This window comes from Anopheles nili, chromosome 3 (assembly GCF_943737925.1).
Source record: "Anopheles nili chromosome 3, idAnoNiliSN_F5_01, whole genome shotgun sequence".
Taxonomy (NCBI): domain Eukaryota; kingdom Metazoa; phylum Arthropoda; class Insecta; order Diptera; family Culicidae; genus Anopheles; species Anopheles nili.
In genome coordinates, this window is record NC_071292.1 from 8,582,306 (window position 1) to 8,604,389 (window position 22,084).

General features: G+C 49.1%; 1 protein-coding gene across 1 annotated transcript in view; it reads right to left on the reverse strand.

Annotated features, from left to right (window-relative positions):
* Window positions 1–22,084, reverse strand: part of LOC128722841 (discoidin domain-containing receptor tyrosine kinase B) — a 102,529-nt gene that overhangs the window by 60,328 nt on the left and 20,117 nt on the right. The window contains exon 2 of the mRNA XM_053816523.1: window positions 19,339–19,444. Coding sequence (XP_053672498.1) covers window positions 19,339–19,444 — 106 coding nt within the window. The remainder of the gene's footprint in view (window positions 1–19,338; window positions 19,445–22,084) is intronic.

Genomic DNA, 22,084 nt, shown 5'->3' on the forward strand with positions numbered 1-22,084 from the left:
AATGCAAATTCGACATATACAAATAAAATAAGTTAAATACAAGAATATGATAATAAAAACTCATGCAGTGCGCTGATCCAGATTGACAGCGACACATTTTGCCACAAAAGACCCGCCGTAAGCTACATTTCCAGTTACACAGAACCATTCAGCACGCTGCCAAAATCGTTCGAATCCCCAAAACGAATACCACAAGCAGTAATCCCCGGGTACGCGAAGATCAATTGATATAAATTCCACCGTACAAAAGCGAACAGCTTCAAACGTTCATTATCATCGTGAGTTTTCAGATCATAAAAGCCCGCGGTACCGTTCGATGCGGCATTCAACAGGGCGTACAGCAAATTTCTGCCCTGTCGCACGCGCGCAGGTGGGTGGTCCTTCCCACGCAACCCACCCCTGAGGGAGCCTGCAGCCAAAGAGAGGGGCCCTTGGTGGGCCTAATTCGTAATCGAAAACAGTTGAAAAAGTAGCACAAACGGCTCGAGAAGGCGCCACCGATCGGGCAAGAGCTCCCGCTGAGCTGAGGGAATGTTCTTTTGAAACTGGTTGCTTTTCATCCTGTTCCCTACTCTGTGTTTCCTTTCATCCCTGCACGCCCACAATGTGCCGAACGTGCTCCCTCGCAATGGGGAACAAATTTATCGACCTTCAAAAAACTTTTCGCGAGTGGAGGCGTGTTTCTTTTCTTTCGTTCCTTCTTTTTTTTCTTCGTGTTCGACGAATCGATAAGCGATTCACGTGGGGTGAGTTTTTTCCTTCTTTTTTTGCATTTTATCTTTCTCACTTCCAATCTGGCAATTCGTTGGAAGTATCGAGCTGTTCAAGACGTGCGATGGTGCTGCGGAAAACACACGCGCGAAACACACGACGCCAGCAAGAAAGGAAAAGAAATGGAAAGTCATTTCACGAGTGCAGAAAAAAAGGAACTCGCAACACTGTAAACTTCCGAAGGGGTCCCCACCGTGGCAAGCCTTAACCAAAAACACCAAAACACCGGCATGATGCAGCTGATCCGGAAAAACGCGTTCGCAGGGAAAATTGTTCCCGAAGCCAGGAGGTTCGAGCGGCCCACCCCGAAACGTGCCTTAATTCATTGAATTTTTCGCCCAGCAACACAAAAGAAAGAAGAAAAAAACAACAAACTTACAACAATAATTACTTTCCCGCTTGGTGGCGCGAAACTTGGCAACAAGTTTTCTCTCGGTGTGGCCCTCGGTTTCCCAGCGAGAGACAAATATATGGGTGTGTGGGTGTGTGGGTGGTGGCATTTTTGGGGGGAGGTTGAAGAAATGTTACCTGGACGGAAAGGTTTCCCGGGGGTTTCGCACGCTCGTCGGTTATTGCCTGGTGTTATGAGGCGGATGTTTTTTACGAAAACTTCGGAAAAGCCGTAGGGTTGATTGAACAAAATGGGCAAACCCCGAAAAGCCTGGGGTGGCGAACTTCGGTGGACCATATACATGTATTTTCATCATCACCCGAGAAGCGAGCGGCCCAAACATCCGGTTGTGGGCCCGTTCGGTTTGGTACAACTCGGTCGTCGAAAGTCGAAGCTCATCGTGGGGAGAAATGTTTATTGAAACCAGTGGGTTTTTTTTTGTGCCTTCGATGCTAGCCTACCAGCGTTCCGGCTTTTTCATAATGCAAACCGCGCCCCAAAAGCTCTTACGAATCGAAAGGTGAGTAAAACGGGGGCCGATGCTAGGAATTGCCATGGGAGAGTAAGTAAGACGAAACCGGAAGCCGATAGGCAGGAAGAAGATGATAGCCTGGGAAAACGAAATGGCAAAAGTTTGCCGCGCGCACACAATTTATGCACGTCGGATGGCTCCGGGGCCGATGAAAGGAGGCGAATGAAAATGAAGAGATCGAGCCCGGGGTTTTTCGGTGGGGTTGGAGAACTCGTGACAAGTCACAAAAACATACACAAATATTGTTCTTGTGCCATTTGTCGGCTTTTGTTTCGGTTCGAGCTCGCGACAAATGGCCGCGTGGAAAATGGTCAACCTCGCCCCCGGCGGATATCGGCCGGGATCGGTTCCGGTGGTGAAAGAAAAGAGAAAATGCAGGAAAAAAAAACTCCGAATGGAAACAAAAATGAGCAAACAAAACCCCGGCTGGCGGGCTGGTTGGTTGGCCGGAACTGGGTTGGGGTCAACGATTTACGGTTTTTGACAACTTTTGCGGGAAAAACATAAAACTTCTCCTCACCGGCGGTGGCGTAACGCGTTGCGGTTCGCGCACGCGGAACCTTTTACGGTTCGATAATTTTTCAATTATTCATACCGGGCGGAATTTGGAAACTTGACGACTTTTCGCGGAGAAAAAAAAACACGAAGGAAGCGAAAAAGAGAGAGAGAAGTGTGCGTAAGGTAGCAACAAACCGACCAGCCCTTCGAGGGTCGTTGAACGAGCGATTTTTCGAATGCCCTCCCCGGAAGGTAGCGTTGCTATTTTGTGTTTTTTTTGTGTGTGTGCTCCGCACGGGAAAAATAAACATCCTTCGGTGGGAAAATTAGAAAGCTCCCCAAAGCGTGCGCAATCAAACCGTAAAAGTAACGCTCCCTGGACGGGTTTTGGACTGTGAAAGCACAATTAAATGATTAAATTAAGCCCATTTCGAGCGTGCCATTCCGAGACTGGAACTACCACGAAGCCGTTTTGGGAAAATCCAAACCGTTCCAAACCGACAAATTGCTACAACCCTCCATGACACGCCGGCAAAGTGCCACACGATCTCGGATAACACCTCGGAGGATAGTTTCTTTCCGATCAAAGCACATCGTTACAGCGTTCATCCTACCCGAGAATGGGCGTGTGTGTCCTTGTTCGCTCGATGTGACTCTAAACGACGCTGAGACGTCTTGCAGCGAATGCACGCCATTTGGAAACCCAATATCAGGCGTGGTGGGTGGGTGTTTTTTCCCGGTGGGAAAAATGCTTGATTGAAACGTGCGATAAACGTCCCCGAGAATGTGATCTGTGCGCTTCGTTTCAGAGCGAGAGAGCGAGAGAGAGAGAGAGAGAGAGAGCGATTGAAGCAAAACGAGTGTCAAAAACGACATAATAATGCCCGAACACGTTTGCATTGTTTAGCCATCGCGTGGATGGGAAGCTCACGGTGTGTGGCAGAAAAGGGAGGCGTCAAACACCCACACACATATACAACCGGAGAAAAAGGACAATCCGATGCACAATCGAGCGTTGTGCCACAGACTGGTAAGCACCGAAAAGGATCAAAAAGGGCGCCGAGAATGTGCGCCATTGGCATTGCCGCTTTTCCCGATAGCGATAGTGACAAGCGACCCACACGGGTGGGTGAGTTGATTCGGAATTCGATTCCCAGCTTCCTTCGAACGGCAGCTTCTTCCATTATGGTGCTATCAAACCCGCAACACAATGCGATTCCGATGGCGTAGCGTGGCCAGCAGCGTGGATGGCAGTTGCAGAGTCGCGATTGCGATCTTTATGCTGCCAAGGAAGGTTTCCTTTTATGTTTTAATTTGTCGCACTCGCCGTCGCGTATGAAACGTGCTCGATCATCGCTTTTTTTTGGCTGTTGCTGTTGCTGTTGTTGTTATTTCATCTCATTCCCACGTCATGTGCAAAAATGGGTTTGCGATGTGGCGATATGAAAGCACATAAAAATGAATATGCTGCCAACGCGGGCACTTCCATTTTCATTCATCGACCGCCGCACCAGGATTACAGATGATGGCCGCACTGAGGGTGCAGATTAAGGATGCCAATGGTGCTGATGCAAACGTATTTATTGCTTCTGCCATTGCCACGTAACCGGGACGCGATGATGGTGGATTATCGCGTCGGTGGTTGTCGGGAACATTTTGCTCACATTTTCGGGGGTACTTTAAAACACACACACACCCACACATTTCGAGGCGTCGTTACGTTTAATTACAAGGCCACCAGAATGCCCCCACCGTTCCAAAAGCCGTTTGTTCCGTTTCGCACATGAAACAACGACCGAAACGATTAATTTCCTGTGCCTGAACCCGCGGCGATGGTTACAACTTCCGGTTATTTCTACCCTCGTTCGATCGATGCCCGGAACTTGCCCAGCTCCAATGTACCCCGACGACGACGAAGACGACGACCACGAGAATGGTAAAAGAAAAACTACTTCCCGTCGGTGACGACGACAACGCGCGAGCCCAAGGCAACACAAAAATATGTCCTCGAAAGGCGCGATGCCGACGACGACGACGACGACGACGACGACGACGGCTTGGCTTGGAAGTTGGTTAGCGCGAATGGGAGAACTTTTGATTATTTTCTGATTACTTTCCCCAATAAATCAGCAAGTGAACCGTGATTTTTGCCATTACCACGCTTCGTTTGTTTAACGTCGACCACGCACAGTCCGTTCTCCGTTCGTTTTGTCGGGGTTCGCGTCGAGGATCGATTACTTGTTTCTGTTCGCGTACAAATAATGTTATCCTTCCTGGCTGGATGCACGGGCGAATGGTATTTAGCATGGTACAATTGCGCTAGCATTTGTCGTCTGTTTGATGTGTTTTCCGGGAGTTTTTTTTCGTCCCTCTCTCTCTCTCCCGTACCTACGCGCTCGGTTCTGTTTTTCCATCCCTTCAAAGGGAACAAGCATCCTCGATATTGTCACCCTCGCAAACAGGGAATCGATTTCCCGATCGCTCCCGAACGGATGTCGTTAAAATTCGAACTTTATGCGCCTCTACCCCAAGCTGCAGATGGCGCATTCCGAAAATCTGTACCAAGTTAAATGAGCCCGAAATTATGACGCCATCTCAAGGATCTTTGGAGCTTTCCATTGCCCGAGTTCCCGAGGTGCCTTGGGAAAAAGGTACGCGCAAAATTTATTCGCGTCACGTTCGAACTTTTCTCCTAATGTATTTCCGCAACCATTGGGCTTGCCCCACTCTCGGATTAAGAGGCGGGATTTTGGGGGGTGAAGTGTTTTATTTTTCCAACCCCTCACAGGAAATTCGCCCTTCATTTCATCGTCGTATGATTGTTGCTTTTCCGGATGGTACAAATGTTGGTGGGCATTTTTCAGGTCTTCGAGAGAGCTTTTACCGCTTACGGTGAAATCCAGCCGATGAAAGCCGGCCTCCCCTTATGGCAGGACATCCATTTCTCGTTCACAGACACGTTCGGCGCCGGCACTAATTCGAATTGACGAATAAAATCCCTCACGGAGACTCGCGCGTACTGGATTACCGCGTAAAGAGGGTAGATTTGCTTTTCCGCGAATCGGAATCGGTGGGTTTTGCTACGTTTCGCGCAAAACCGAGCGGGCTTACGCCGAACTTCCCTCGGAAGTGCGTCCACGTGAGCAGAACACGGAGACGATGGGACGTTGGCGGCGAGTGAAGATTTATTCCCTTCCAATCTGTGCCCTTTTAAGTGCGCCCGGACAAAAGTAGGAGACCCGAAAAAGCGAGTTCCTGGGAAAAACCTTCGGCACATTACCGAACCCCGCCGATGGTGGATGATTAGGAGAAACAGTATTACGCTAATCTTTCGCCATGTTTCCGCTATGTTTCCTCTTTCTCTCGAGGCCATTCCGCCACGGTTCCGCGCGCGGCCAAGCGTGGGGCTAATTTCTGGGCCGTCCTTCGGTTTCACTTATTCTGTTTTTTTTTGTTTCAGCTGCCCCATTTCCTTCTCCGAACGATCTACGACGCCATAAAGCCCATGGGCGGTGGAAATGGTGTCCTGCCATGCACGTGCGGTGGCCGCCCTTATCAAACCACCCCCACTCCCCACTCCAAAACCCACCCGACGGCCATTTTGCGTTCAACCGTCGCCCCGAAATGGTTGTCGTTTAATTTCCCCGGTCACTCCGAGCGCCAAGCAACGGGCATTATAGTTTTGGCCGTTTGCACCGTAATAGTTTCTAGGGTGGCCGTTTCGCTTCCACCCGCCCGCAGGTCCGTTTCCGGTTCGGATGGCAGGCACGGGGTGGCTTTCGGCATGATAACTGTATAAATATGTATGAAGGAATGGCGCCCCTGGCACGTGGGGCGGAAAACACTGACCGGATATCCGGAAAAGGTGGGCAAGGAGCCGGGCATTGCGACAAAGTGATTTGTTTCCTCGATCTCCAGTGGGGTCGCGTTTGCGAGTGCGTTTCGTGGCGCCATCGTAGTAGGCGATGGAAATCATCCACGCAACCCCACGCAACGGATGGGGTAGCGAAATGTTTCGTAGTTTCTTTTTTTCATCGGGCTACAGGACGGAAGTATCGTTGCTAATAAAAATGTTGACTTATTGCCGGCTGGCTGGTTTGGGGGAAAGCAAACTAAATGCATCCCTTCTGGGTGGAAGAAGGCAAGTTACTTTGAGCATGGAAATCTCAGTAAAAAATCTGTTTGCCTTAAATTTAATGAGTGGCGGCTATACAGCAGTTTCTTACCTCAGCACTTAAAAGAAATACATTTGTTTGCAGGCTAAAAGCGTTTCTGTTGTTTCTGGTGAACAAGATACTGATTTTGAAATTTTCCTTTACACTTTCGCTATCTAAGACATGTTTGAACAAGTTATTCTATAATGTCGGGCTGAGGGAAAACACATTTTCCCAACTGCAAGTAGAAAAAGTCTCGCCATTCGATAATTTGGCACAATCCGAGCCACTTTGGTAAAACTTCCCAGAAATCAAATAGAAAAATCGGTAAATTTTCCTCAAGCCAGCCGCTGGTGGGATATAAATTTGAATAAAAGCTCGCTTCCAGACGCACCCATGCCAGTCGCGCTGGCGGTCTTGGAAACAAAAGAATTTTCCAGGACTCAAAGTGCAGTAAAGCGCACCACCCAGTCTCTCCCACTGCTGAACCCGAAATCGAAGCTAATGGGATGGAAATCGGTTGCACACGGCAAACAAACGGTGCAGCCGAATTGCTGACGCGCCAAAGCCCCTTCGCAAGGTGACTGAGTTCTCGATGGAAGCCTCCCGTTTGCCCATATTGCACACACAAACACACACACATATTGCAATTGAATATTCATAAGGTTTTTGGTGCAGAAAACGCACCACCACCGCCGGTGCGAGAGAGGCTCTGTCACCAGAAATCAATTACCAAAGTTGCGCGCCACCATTGCGTTATAGAGAAGCGAGAGGACCGGGCAGGGAACTGAAGGAACCGAGTGCTGGCTGACTGGTTGGCAGACGGAAAAGTTGCGACCCGACGCCTTCCAACGACTCCCGGGGGTGCCAGTTCACGTAACGAAGTTGGAATAAATGACAGCATAATCAGTGCAATAAAATTAAACCGTTGAACTTTGCACCAAACCCGCCCTTGTGAGTGGCGCACACGAAAAACCACCGCAAACACGTATGGTTTGGGGGGAGAAGATGGAAAATGGACGAACAAAACGAGCGTGTGGGCCGAATATGTTCGGTGGTGGCCAATGAAGCGCCACAGTTTGTTTCAGACTCACAGAGGTGTACGAGAGGAGCAAAAAAAAAAGGACTCACATGGAGAAAAATCTACCCATGAAAGGGCGAAGTGACCTTCCGGCTCGTTCGGTCATCGTTGAAGCTGACTCTGGGAGACCATTAGCTTGCGGGTGGTCAGCGAATGAGTGAACTGCGCCACTGGCCGGCGGACAAGACACTTGTCTTGCTGACACTACTCTATTCCAGCAGCAGCATTTGTGTTTTTTACTTCACTTTTCACCATGCCTTCACAAACAACCCGCCAGTAGTGTCCGGCATCAATTTGTAGATGTCACCAGGACAGCCTCCTCGAGAAGGGCATGATCTTTGGCGCACTGGCCAGGCCGTCTAAAGCCACCCAAAAGAAGGCACTTAAAGGTGCTGACGTTCGTGAGCGACGGGTGTGCTTAAGCGAGCCTGGTCCTTGCGGCTAGACCAGCCGCACGAGCCACGTTTAGGAAAAAGAAAATGAAAGGGAACCTCCAGGGCAGCGAATAAAAAGCGACTGCCACAGCATTATGCTACACGATTACAATAAATTCCGCCCGACTGCGGAACGGCCGGGTTTTGCGTTGGATTGCAGCCAACGCCAGCCGCGGGCTAGTTGACTAGACCACCGGCTGCTAGGTCTTTGGGGCGGGAAAGGACACGCCACCCACCGGAACGTCTCGGAATGGACGGCACGGAATGTCGTGACAGCAGTTTGTTTGCGTCGCGTACTGTTCTGCTGGAAGGCAGATGGATGGCTTTTCTTTCTGCTTCTTGCCGCCCGTAACGACGGAGGACGGCCCTTTTTTTGCATAATGGCGGTAATGAGGTGTGGAAGGAATGATTGTGACTGTTTGTTGGGGTGGCCGGGCGCCAGTGAAAACTTCAATTACAGCTCGTCCCCTGCTGGGGACGCAAGTTTGCTGCAATCTGGCAACGCGCGATGGTTGCCATGGTGATGCCCGGTGAAAACAAACGCACTTTAATTGGCAGCAAGTGGTGCTTTAACATCCGAATGCCTATCATCACGAGTGAAAACAAACGGTTAATAGTGAGCGTAGGACACTTCATCGGTTGATAAATTTCACTGGAGTGCATCGAGTGCACGAAAAATACGTGACAGTATGGATAAATTTGCATCTCAATGAACCACCATCAATCGCACTATTTACAAGCGCCACGTACGATCCAGTTCATAGTGATGGTGATGATGATGATGATGATGATGACACGTGACCTATGCCGATAGCGCACCAGAGCCATCCGTCATTATCCTGCGGTGGCCGTGCTGAGTGCGCAAATGGCAAGATAAACATGTTCGTCCCCGTTCACCGATCACGCCGACACACGCCGCGGTGGATGAAAAATCGAACATCCTTAAAGGTGCCTCCGGCTCGAGAGGGTACCGATACAGTTTAATGCCGCGAGCAGACGCTGGTTTATCGCACAAATTTCCCACTCGATGTCACAATTTATGCGGCACTTGGGGAGAGTGGGGGGGGGGGTCGAAAGAAAGAAAAAATAGACGGAGAAAGTATATCAAGCACTAACGAGAGCGGGAGAAAGTGAACGGCCCGATTTGTGCCTGGTGCCCTCCCTTTTTGACGAGAAAGGAAGTTCGTTTCGTATAAAATAGTCAATATTGAATATTCTTACTTATCAGCATCGGGGCGTGCCGGGACCGAGTGCCACTGGGGTTCGCTTTTTTTCGCGCAGCTTCTTCTTTTCTTCTCGCTCCACTGCCAAGGGGATGCGCTTCATCTTCACCCTCTGGAGGGGATTCCATCGCCGATAAATAAATGATCTCCGGGGAAGAGGGGGGCCGAGTCCGGTCGGGGATGTAAATATCACCCACCCATTCACCCACTTCGGTGGACAGTTTTCACTCCTGGATCGAACGCAAGAGAATGTTTCCCCCACTCCGGGTGGATGGGATCGCATAAAAGCGAACGCTCTCGTATGCGCTGGGGTGGCTTTTCCCTCCCCCGGTGTACCTAAAGGTATGGTCTCCCGGTGGAAGCGTCTGGAAGGAAATTCACCCCGAGCTGCACAGGAAATTCCGGACGGTGGCTGCATAAAAGGCAGGAAGTGGTCCCAGCAGAGTGTGAGGCACGCCGTCTACAGCTCCCGGGCGAGCGTCGTTTTTCAGCTTCACTTTCACTCGGGGTTCTGTGGTTGCGAAAAAAGGTAGGCCACGGGCGGGAAAATGTGGGCAAATTGGCCGGGCTTTCCGGCGGCCCGAGCCCTTCCAAATGCAACTCTGCCGGCGGTCGGTGTGGGGATTTCCTTCTTATCGTGAATGGCTTTTATTAGCTCAGGCAGCTCGCCGCTGGCACGCTGGGGAGAGCGTTTTGCCATCGGAACTTATTGACATTTTTAACTAAAAAAGCATTTCGGAACGCTCGAGCGAATTTCGTCACTGCTCACTGCGCGGTGGAACGCAAGTAAAGGGGGACCCTTTAAGAGGGTAAGAGTGGGAGGCGCACACACTCGAACGAGGGGGAAAAAATGGCGAAGAGACCATTCACGAACCACGCCAGACGGCACCGAGGGAGGACACAAATTTGGGCTCGCCGCGAGGGCCCATTCTATAGCCGGCTGAGCCGACTGTCTGGGAGTAAGTTAAAACGTGTAAAACGACACCAGACAACGCGTCGGCAATTTATGGTGCAGTTGAGGGAAAATTACGTACCCGGCTGAACGCCGCCACCTTCCCAGTTCGTCCCGGGAAATGTGGCGCTATTTAAAAGGCGACGAGGACCGCCGATAAAAGGACCGTCCCATTTAAGTCACGACACACCGGGGAGAGCGATAGCTTACCATCAATACGGGCGCCACTTAGGGCCCTCGAGGTTTTCAATGTTACATTTCTATTTAAAAAATTGTATCAAATAAGCCTAGAAGCTCGTGTGATCAACACCACGCTGGATGGTCGGGTGGAAAAATTCACCCAAAATATGGGAGTGAAAAGTACATTTTGCATAAAATTTGCAACTGGTGTAACAGCTTACGTTGATTAATGCCAAAAACTCCTCTTCTTATACCTCGTTAAGGAAAAAAATACAAATTGACTCAAAAACATCCCGCTTGACGAGCAGAATAAAAAACGTTCGTAAAATTAAAACACCCACACACACTTTTTTTAATTTATTACCAAATACCTTTTCACTTATCACGCGCCTACCACTGGCACCGTTTTATGAACACACCTATTTTCCCTCCATCTTACGCTGCACGACCCTCGTGAAAAGTGCGACAAAAAGGAGGAAGAAAAAACACGCACCATATCCTTCGCACACCCTCCCCACGATAGCGTGGTGCGTCCTGAGGGTACGTGAGGTCCTTTTTTTGGCTTTTCTTTTTTTTCCCGCACCCGCGCAATATCATGTTTCGGCTCTTACGCTCACGGTAACGGTTATTGCCGTTCGAAAGCAAAGTGCGCCACCGTGCGGTGGGCAGAACTTTCCCGCTCATCAGACCCCCGAGTGGCAAAGATAACGCACACAAATTCCTGGGCGGAAGCCACAGCGAAAATATTACAAAAAAAAACGCCCGTGGCCGTGAACGTTGTGCCTAGTCGAAGGTGACGGTGGTGTGTTGTTTGCCAAGGAGCTAAGCTAACATCTTGCTACTTCCGCTGCCGGCATCGAAACGGCTGCGATAAACTGGAGTTTTTTGTGTGTGCGAGTGTGGATTTTTTTTCCAAGCCCTCCCCCTTTCTATTGGCAGACAGGACGAAGGTCCTTCAGGGCCGCCACCATCCTCCGAGCGCATATCGAATGATGCAATTTGGTACAGCTTGCTTCGATGGCATGGCCTGCTTCGATGAGGGTTATGCTTCCGGGAATCATTTTTAACTTCTTACCGGCTCCCTTGCGATGGGCCCTTATTTGTTTTCAATGGCATCGGGAGTGAAGCTAGAAGGGCACGTTCTCGCGCTCTCTCTCTCTCTCTCTCGTTCTCTTTTGTGTTGACGCTTGTGCACGCGTGTGTCTGGCAAACGCATGCCGGCAAAGTGCAGAGTAGCGGCTAAAGAAATCCATCTCATCACCGGCACAAAAATGATAAGGCACATACTTTGGCCCCCTTGGGTTCGTTTAGTCACTTCCGCTGGTGGTTGTAATGGGTGGGAGCCAAGGTGAGGCGGCCAAATGACAAACGGCACCGACAAAGTGTCCCGACACAAGCGCACACATGGGTTCTTCTGATGCCCGGCCCTTTAAACGGCTCCGTCATCACCATCAACATCGGCCAGTCCAGTCAGTCGTGCGGATAGCATAGCACCAGAAACTCTCGTCAACAGTCAGATAATAAAAAAAGATGGCTATGGTTTAGCAGAGAAAAAAGTGAGCTAGGACGGAACCACGTTACTATCCGCAGACTTACATACACAGTCATGCGATGGGTTTTCCCAGCAAATGTTGTTCCCTCCTGCTTCCATACCTAATGCTTCGAAGAACTATTTTCTGTCACAGCTTTTCATCAATTGGCAGATTAGTTGAAAAGAAAGGAAATGTTAAGCTTATTTCAGCCATTCCTATCCATTTTGCATGTAACTTTATCCCAGTTTGCACCTTTGTTGACAAGGTTTGGAGATGGGTTTTGCAGTACGTATTATTTTTTGGATTAGTATTAGCCTATCTCGATTTCATTTGGGAAGCTATTTTACCTAATTTAAAAACATTCTATTACGTTCAATCAATAATCACACCTATTTATAACAACATAATTTAATTCGTAGTACAAATAACAATATAAATTGTATTGTAAAATATTAGTATATCCATAACATTCATTTAGCATTATCGATTAAAACGTGTCATACATAAGCAAGATAATAGCACGGCGGATTGGCTTATCTGCACGATAAGAAAAGGACAGCAGATCGATGAGGGAGCGAGACAGTCCCATCATCGCTAAGACCGATCGCATGCAACCTCCTTGACGCATGATCTCTTGGTACTAAAATCGTCCGTTTCGGTACAAAATCGATACGATTTCGGGGGCCTCCGGCAGATTTTGCGGATTAACGAGAAATTTTCACGCACAACCTCCACTCACTTTGAAGGCACGTTGGCTACTGCCGATAGGATTAGGTGTGCTGTCTTATGTACTCAGCGAGCGCCGTGATTGGACTAATCGATCATCGCTTGCACTATGGGACAAAGCGCGCTAAACAGACACGGGTTGCAATCATCACTCTTATTTCCGTTGATTTCGTAAATAAAAGACATCCAATTTTAAAAGAAGCATTGATATATGTCACAGCAGTTTATTGCACACAGTTTTATGCTTTGTTAAGCATCCCAAATGAAATTATCATACATAAGTAATAAATTTTAATCCAATTATGACCGGTCGATGTTCGGATAACACGATCCCATTGTGCACGCATTTAAAACAGGATCGATGATAAACGAGATGGAATGCGGATTATCATGCGCCAGAGTGATCGACGATATGAGCTGATAACGCTAAAGGGAGAAAGCATGCTATTTAGCAAATGCGTGCAAGCAAGAGAAGTAACTGGTAGCAATCTTGGATATAGCCAGCAACCAGCTTGGTACCAGCAACCTCCTCGAGCCATGATCTCCTGTTACTCACAAATCCAGATTTGGCTGTTTTGGCGTTCAAAATGCGACGTCGAAAATGCTCCCGCTAGACGACGCGCGCGCGCCACGAGGTCGCTTTCTTTGTTGCTTCGGGTGAAATGCGAGTTTCTTGAGCCAGTAGCGAAACGTAACAATGCTTATTTTGTTGTTAATTGTATTTTTGAAATATTGCTCATATTTTAATTAAAACCAACGGGAAAAAGAAGATTTCAATTATATTCTGAGATGTTTTCAAGTAAATTTGTAAATTAAACAAGTTGTTGCTGCTCATTTATGATTCGAAAAGCAAGCAACTTTTGAAACTGTGCTTCTCACATCCTTGCGTCCTTTAAAACAATCACATTTCCATTACCACGAGAGAACACACAAAATGGTGAGTGAATTTTTGTGGTTAAAAATACCTCCCAAATCACGACAGGATACTCCTCAACTGGCTCAACAGTAAAGCCCCAGCAAAGAGACCATCGTCGAGCCTACGGCCGAGTTGGCAGGCCGCTTGACCCAGAGGCTTCATTCGATAGAAAAAAAAGGACAACGGACGACAAACGACAAGGACGATGACGACGAGACCGGTGACTAATGGCGATCGTTGGCGGAGAAGGGAGCAAAAGGTTAACCACAATGTCGCCTCCGGACCGTTCCGTCGAATGATCCTGACAACAATAACGATGATGAGAGGTCATTACTGAAAATGAAAATGTAATATTAATGTAGCGATGGCCCCATCGCCTTCTGTCTACCCACCGGCCCCATCCCGTTCAGCTAGCTTTACCGGAAATGAGCCACGGGATGAACGGGAGCGGTCCACTGGAGGAAGGCAGGAAAACAAACCAAAGGGAACATTGCAAATGGCGACTGGAACCGGGTTCCGCAGGTGAACCAACCGTGCGGATCGGCCCGAAAAACCTGACCGGCACAGGAGTGGGCGATAAAAAAAAACAGTATCAACAACAACAACAACAACAAGCCAAACGGCAAATGATGGAGCATTAATTCCGGAAAAAGCATATTTCTTCCATTAGCCGAAGGCCAGCGGACGGACGGTTGGTGAAAGTGACCATCCAGCTTTGCAGCAGGTTGTTTATCATTTTCGGCCATGACTGATGCCATCCGTCTTGCGTTAAGGAGGCAAAAAAGGACACCACACCCAGACCTGATAACGGGCGAGGTTGGGATAGCAATTAAATCGCATTCGAAGGGACGACGGCAAGGAGTCAATAAATATGGTATGAATAATTCCGCAAACGACTGCATTTTTGACAAATATTTCGAGACACGATTAAAATACCGAAAGGTCGTAAACAAACTGGGGAAAAAATCCAGCCACGGAGCTAATTTGCCTCACGCAGAATCAGTGCCAGCATCAATCCTTTTGCCATGTTCAAAGGACAGAGGGTGGAAAGCACCCTCCAATGAAACGAGAACCCGCACAGGCTCGCCAAATCACCAGACTCTCGATTCGCCCTTGGAAATGGGCACGGCACAAAAAGGGACCAAAAGGATCCGTCCCATCATTTCCCACCCGAGGACGACGACGACGCCGACGGTGCGGTCACCAAACAATGGCTCTAAATGTTTTTAATGGCGGCTAGGATTTGAAATATTAGATTTTATTAACGGCCATCGCCCTCCTGTACGCAACTCGGGCAGGGCTCGCAAGGATGGCAAAAAAAAGGACACGCCATAAACGACGCACGGCACATTGACGACGAAACGGACGACGACGACGACGACGACGATGATGATGATGGCGTGGTGGCAGTGACGCAACAATGCCACACCAAGGGTGCTTTTTCTTCGGCACGTCCACACCATCACCCACCATCTGCCGTCGTCATTAGAAAAATCAACATCAACGCCTTCGCACCACCCAACCCAGTTCCGTTTTCCCGCCCACAGGGTCTTCTCGACCACGGGTACGGGTGTTAATTTACGACGGAGGATTTTTCTTTTTATTGTTTTTAATTATATTTAATGGCAAGTGGCCGATTCGGTCTCGCGCGCTTGCGAACGGAACGCTTCTTGTGTCGTGATCGCGAACACAACCCCCCTTAGGGGTGGAGAGAAAATAACCACCAGGGTGCGGATTGTGTATGGGATGGAGATTAATTTTCGCTTTTTACGACAAAACACGGCGAACCATAAAGTTATGAGTTCTTCAGGCTCGACCGGCTGCAAACCGAGGGCAAACCGTCTTTCGAAGGCCCTTTTGGGGAGAATGGCGCTGGAGTTATGAGCACCCATTCATAGCAATGGTAAGATTTATTGCAGAATGGAATTGCAACTTGCCGAATGCATCTTGCGATTTTGCTGTTGCTGTTGTTGTTCTTGTGTGTCTCCTCAGCAAACGAAGCTAACTCCACCAACTGCTTCGCTAAATTAACATGTCAAAAAGCCCCAGCTCGTGCCAACGAAGGTCCGATGTTTATCGCCGTCTGCGTGAGGGTTTGTGATTTGTGAATTATTACGCGGCTATTGCAAGCCTTTCTTTTGCGCTGCGTTTTTTACATTTCCGCGTGCCCAAGTCTCAAGTGCATAAATTGTGCAACGTCGAATGTAGGCGCTCGCTCTCTCTCTCTTTTCACTCGAGATAGCGACTGCGTGTTTGACTTCGTTTTGCAATCGCATCAGCAAAGCCCACCAGCCAGCCCAGCGGCATCTTTTCAAGGGAGTGCTTCCGAATTCGCTTTCGAATTGAAAAGGTTCGCCGTTCCCATTAATCAGTCCTGCTTCGGTACCGCGTGCTAACGAGAAATACCAAAACCCCAAAGCGCGAGCAGAACGCTCCGGAAAGACCCAGCCTCGGACCTGGGATGGTCGTAATTTTCCGTGCAATTCCGTTCAGTGAGGACCACTACGCCCGCTCGAGGATGCTCATTTCAATGTGAGCGGTTCATAATGAAGTCATTCCAGTCACCGGTCAAATGCGCGCGCCCTCAGAATCTTCACCACCGAGAGCTGCACTCTTTTGCGAGATATTGCACCAGCACCAGAGTGTACCTTTGAGGTTTGGTGCCCAACCAAACGACCGACCGGCAGGGGTGCACGGAGCATTAAAAGTGAAGTCAGGCGCTAGGATCGACAGGATGCACTCAGCCTCCGTGCTGATGATCGGTCGATTTTTGTGGCCAAGAGCCGTCATCCTTTGCGCGACTCGGTGGAACGAGGAGAAATCATCTCGTCCGAGCAAATTACGGACTCGAACGAGTAGACCGCCACGGCTCCATATTGATTTATGAAGAGTACGCCCCGTCAGTCAGCTGCGCGTCGTCGGGAGAAATTGACTGGCCCTTGATGGGTTCGTAGTCGTTTGTCGTTTTTTTTCGCTTCGTTTCGTTTCATTTTCTCTTTCTCGCTCGGTTTGTTTTCCTTCTATTTCTTCGTTGATCCTGGCCGTCGCACTCGGGAATAAAAAGCAGACAAGCAAGCAGCAAGCTCCATCACAATCATCGTGGACGTCAGTCTGTTGCTAGTTTTATGAGCCAGCCAGCACACCAGCCACAAACCTTCGTGCCAACGGACCGGTACAGTGTGGGACGCAACATTCGCTCGTTATAAAGACAGCTTTAGTTGAGGTGGTTTGAACCATTGATTAGCTCGTCGAAGTGTGCCATGCTTTCTAAATCGCAGCAACCGTTAAGTACCGTCAGTCGCTCAGGGTCGATCAAAATGAAGCCTTCGTGCTTTTTATAAATGTACCAACAAATTAACCCGTCTCACCGATCGATCGCTTTCGTTTGAAGCGTTGATTAGATAACAGCAAAAATAAAGACATAAATGTCGAAGCTGACAGGCTGAATGGAAGTAAAAAAAGGGCAGCAGACGATTGCTGCACAAAAAAAAGCAGAAGGTACGGGCTTCAATTGTTCGGAATTGACCTAATATTGCTCCCAAACGTAGGACGTTTCCTCCTGCAACCATTCTTGGTGGATCCACCATTAAGGCGGGCCGTACGATTTCGTCCTCCTGACAGGCCAAAGAGCAAACCACACGATGGAGTTCTGGTGACTTATCGGCGAGCGAGCGCAATCATAAATGCTTGATGAACAGGAAAAACAGCGTTGACGGATCGGTGGAAATTCGCAATGGTGGGCATTCGAGGCAGGAAACAACAATAAACCAGGCCTCGAACACGCACACTCGCGAGTGAACGAAGAATGGCCCCCGCCAGTAAACGACAAACGCTGTGGGTAAGGACGGAACATAAATCCTGCGTATTACAACAAATGGAAAATGCTCGTCCTGGAAGCCCCTGGTGGAACCGGGCCGGTCGTATAAGCTGGGCGCATAAACGTTGCCTGAGAGCGGCTAACCTAGAGAACCGAAAAGAGAAACCTTGTTTGGGTTTTACGGCGCAGTAAAAATCGACGAACATTTATTGATTATGCACAACGTTGGGGAGTGAGAAAGAGAGAGAGAATGATAGAGTGAAAGAGAGATAGACAAAGGACGAAAACAAAGGACCATACGGCTCCCCAAAAACTCTTTATTCAGTCCATTTCCAATGTCCTGTGGTTTAGGAGTTACATTTTCTTGAAGCAATCTGCTTTTTCAACTCGAGTTTTTCCCAAAACTACGCAACGACTCTCCTACTCCATGACAGTTTACTTACTTTAATTACTCAAGATCTCAAAAAAAAATGTGCGCAAACTCAAGCAACCTCGAAAGCCGTTAGAAAACGTTTTCGAAAAATGTACGCCACTAAATTATGCACCGAAACGGAACCCATCCGAAGCGTAGCGAGCAATCTTTTCCATACCGGAAAAATCACCTTCAACCCACTCGGGAGTACGCACGCCGGGAGGCAATGCGTGGAAGCATGAAAAATGCCTACATAATGTACATTTGGTTGGAATTTTTCTTCATTTCCCGCTTGCACGCGTTACGGGGCACGAAACCCGAGGACTCGGGCCCTCTAATGAGGGATCATTTTTCTTCCGTCTCGAACGCCCGAATAGGCGCAATAGTTCTCCGCGTTAAGAGATGTAGCAGTTGGTGAGGGTTTTTATGTTTCGTATCGTAGCTCGATCTCCTTGAGCCATTGGAAAGGTGTCAAAAAAACCGGGATAGAAAAATCCACCATTTCCGTAAACAAGGAAAGCTTCCAGGACATGTGACATAGAAGGAGGAAAAAAAAAAGAAAGCTCACCCAAGAGCCACCGACAAAACAGCAATCATGCGCCACACGACTGCAACAACATGTCCGTATGCGACGAACTAATCCGGTTGCCATTTCCCGGAGTCACGCCCGATTCCTCGGCTGAAAGGGGCAACATAATCATTTTCCCGGCGGGATCCGGGACGAGGCGAAGAGAAAACTCGTGATCCATTTGCAGATTTTCTTCACAACCACCACCAGCTCCTCGAAGGCTCGGGTTCAGTGAAGAATCCTACCTGTCCTCACAGCGAGCCTGGTTCGAAAATGGAAAATAATTTTCTCCCATTGTGGAAATGAACGAACAAGCATCGTAAAGCACGACGAATGACGGTTGCAGCTTCCAGGCGCTGTGCCACTGCAACACCACGGCCCAGGGTGCTTTCTTCTTAAGGCCATTGTCTCTATCCTTTCTCCGCGGAAACCCCTTTACGGTGTGTGCTTTGATCACACATACAACCCCCACGCACGCACCTCGTGTGTATGTGTGACCCCCAAGAGGCCACTGCTCCTGGCAGGCAAGCAGGCAGGCAGGCAGGCAGAAAAGAAAATACAAATAGTGATTTTTCATTTTAAATGAGAGCAATTTGTTATCCCTGATGAGGATAATGTAGATTTGTTATCCTGCTCGAAACCCCGGAGGCCGCGGCGCCCATGCACCGGGCACCAAACCGTGCACACAACACACACACCGTGGCAAGCCATTTGTTGCTGGCAGATCCTTTTTCCGTGCCACCGATGAGGGGTGGTGGGCCATTATTGTGTGTGCGGGTGCACGCGCTGAAAGGCAGACGGATGTGCCTTTCGTCCTTCTTTAGTTCTCCGGGCGTCGGTTTGCCACGGGAAGGAACCGACGAGTGTAATCTCTCACACGAGCCATGGCATGGGTGGCGGAGCAAGATCCCGGTTGATTCCGTGAAGATTAAACAACGAGAGCAATGCGCACGGATACATGTGTGTGATGCCGTGGGTGAGGTCCTTGGGAAAACTGGTACACTTTTCCGGCTACCGTCGGATGTTGGGCTCGTGTTTCAGCATCTTTCGAGCGCTCGACCGTCGACATAATGAAAGAATCTCGTACACGGTGTGGAGAGAGCTTTCTTCCTTTTCTTTGCGGGTGGCTTTTCACCAAAGGGAGGACTTACCTGGCATGTTGTGGTCCAACGTTGCCTATGTCGTGCGCCGAGCTGGCCGTAATTTGTGAGTCATTGATCGCGAACGATTCCATGCCTAATGGGGTTTTGCATTTCTCTGTAATTAAAGGCGAAGAGGTGAAACCGTTCGGTTATCGATAAGTGTTATAGCGTTAGGGTGCTTATTGTTGCAAGGATGAAATCGGGAATTGGTGAGGACGAAAATGGACCTTAACGGGTACGCTTTATCGGCTTGGTCATCGCCCAAGAAGAAACGATAAAAGAAACGGATCAGAAAATGAAATCAACCGGACCGCAAGAGTATCCATCAAAAGCGAACCAAAAGCGATTCCAAACTCCTTATTCATCAGACGTGTCTTGATCTCAAGTAGAAGCTGCCACCACGAGGCGTGCAATCGGCATGCGTTGAATGATTGAAGCTCCCGTAATGCAGTTACCGTGGTTGCGCTTTAACGCGTTCATTAAAATATAATTCCATCTCCGATCGGACTCCCTGCCCTGTTCAGATACGGGGAAAGGGCGTGATTTGTGCTCAACCATCTCAAGCCACGAGCTGAATTGATGAAATGAACAGCGGGATCCGATGCAAAGTGCATTCGCATTGCAACCATCCGTTGCGGAAGAAAAGAAACGAGCCAGTCACGGGGTTCGCTCGCTCGTTCGCTTAATTCTTTCCTTACCATGCACTTGAGTTCTTTTCCCGCGATTGCGACGCAACGAGGCGGCGGCATTTCAAGAGTATAATTAAGGCGTACGCGGCTTGAAAAAGCTGCGCCGGAACACCTCCACCTCGACCGTGGTTGACCGCGAATTGAAGAGCTAAATTGCATCTGCTCTCGACCTGCTTGACTTTCTGGGGGCTGATGGTTCGGCCCACCTGTCCGCGTTCGAGCACGTTCCATAGCTCGCAAAAGCCTGGCCGTCCCTTTTTTTTCCATGAGACGGATGGCAGACCAAGAGGACGATATATCCACATACACGCGCTATGGCTTGTGAATTTATGCCTCTCTGTGGCCGTCATAAATTTAAACCCACTTGTCGGTTGGTCCGCGAAACCCTTACAATGCCAGGCCTCCTCGAGAAGTCATCTTTCTCTCGCTCTCTCTCTGGGAAAGCTAAGCCTGGAGGACGTGCCGTAAGGGTCTAAAGCTGCCCTCCAGAAGCTGTCGAGTCCAATCCACAGCACACAAACAAGCAACTGGATCCATTCGGAGGGCGCATCATTCAGCAAGTTCACCCGTACGATCGCGATTCTTTTTCTCACTCACAATGCGTCTCGATCTCCAGCACACCGATGGGAACACGACCACTAGAATGTTGCGAAATTATGACCGACCAGCTCACGGTGGTGATGGGGCGAAGAACTCAAGCTCGTGCGCAATTAATCGCCATCAAGTTTGGGGCGAAAAGTTGTGCCAACCCATCGTCATCATCATCGTTCCACCACCGAACCCCGTCATGACCTCGTTATGATTTCGTTCGGTGCGTTTTCTTTTCCTGCACGGTGTTTCCGTTAGCTCGTGGCCGTCAACGAGTGCGAAAGGAAATTTCGGAGTGGGCAGCTATGGATTCCATCCTCAATCCACCATCGTTATCATTCAATCGGAAAACTTGTGCCACCGAAGAGACACACGCCGGTTGGTTCCCGCCGATTCCGATCCACCGGTGGGGGTCGCTTCGCACAAATCTTATTCCACCAAATCACCCGGGGGCTGGGGGGGGGAAGAGTGGAAAAACTTTTGCCAACCGAAACTTTTCTAATCACTAATTGATTGGATGGGTAAAGCGCGCCGGTTCCCGTGGTGCCCGTGGTGCGCTGCTGTATTATTTAGACGATAATAGACTGGAAATCGTTCGGGAACACTTCGCCATAATTGGGTATTGCATGACGGTCGTTCGTTGCTTTACCCGGGGGTTTAAGAGACCTCGGTCCCGGTGAAGGGTTGTCACAAGCGCGTGGATGAAAGCACAGAAATATCCACCCTCAAAATTCACCTCGTTCCACGGCGAGTTTGACGTGGACCCGTGTTGAGTGATTTTAGATCTCGCTTTTTTTTTTGGTTTTTAAAGAAAATGTGACTTTACTCCATCCAATTAGTGATCATTTGCGAACGAACGTACGCTCTTTGGGGGAGTAAATTGTGAGGGAGAAGAAAAAAAGAAACGTACATGAATGTGTATATTTAGCGACCCCGAAAGCGCTCCATCTCGGCGCACTAATTGTGATGCTCGACATTTCAGCTGAGCCACGGTGGTCCAATTTCTTCGCTCGGTGCGTTTCGAAATTGGACACCTTTTTCTCAACCCTTAACGAACGCACGTCGATTAGCCTTTGATTACGGGAACGAACCCTGCTGCGAGATGGCAGTGGAACCTGGGCGTTCTAATTATTCGCTTTATTTTGGGGATCTCAATTTGGGGGCTCCGTGAAATTCGAACCCTCGAAGCTCGCTTTCGTGCGCCGAGATGGCGGGAAAACGATGCTGAAGAAAAACCCAATCGAAAAATAAGAAGCGAAGCGATTTCTCCATCAACGGGTGGTTCTCGGGTTTGACGAAAGGAACGAGTTCCTGGGAAAGGAAGCGAAAAATATACACACTCGGTCTCCTCCCTCGAAAAGGGCTGCCCAAAAGAGAGAAATCAAATTTCACGACACGCCGACATTTAAATGTCACTTGCCCGTGCGCTCGATTCGTCATCATTAAAATCGAATTCGTCTGCGGTGATGCGCCAACGC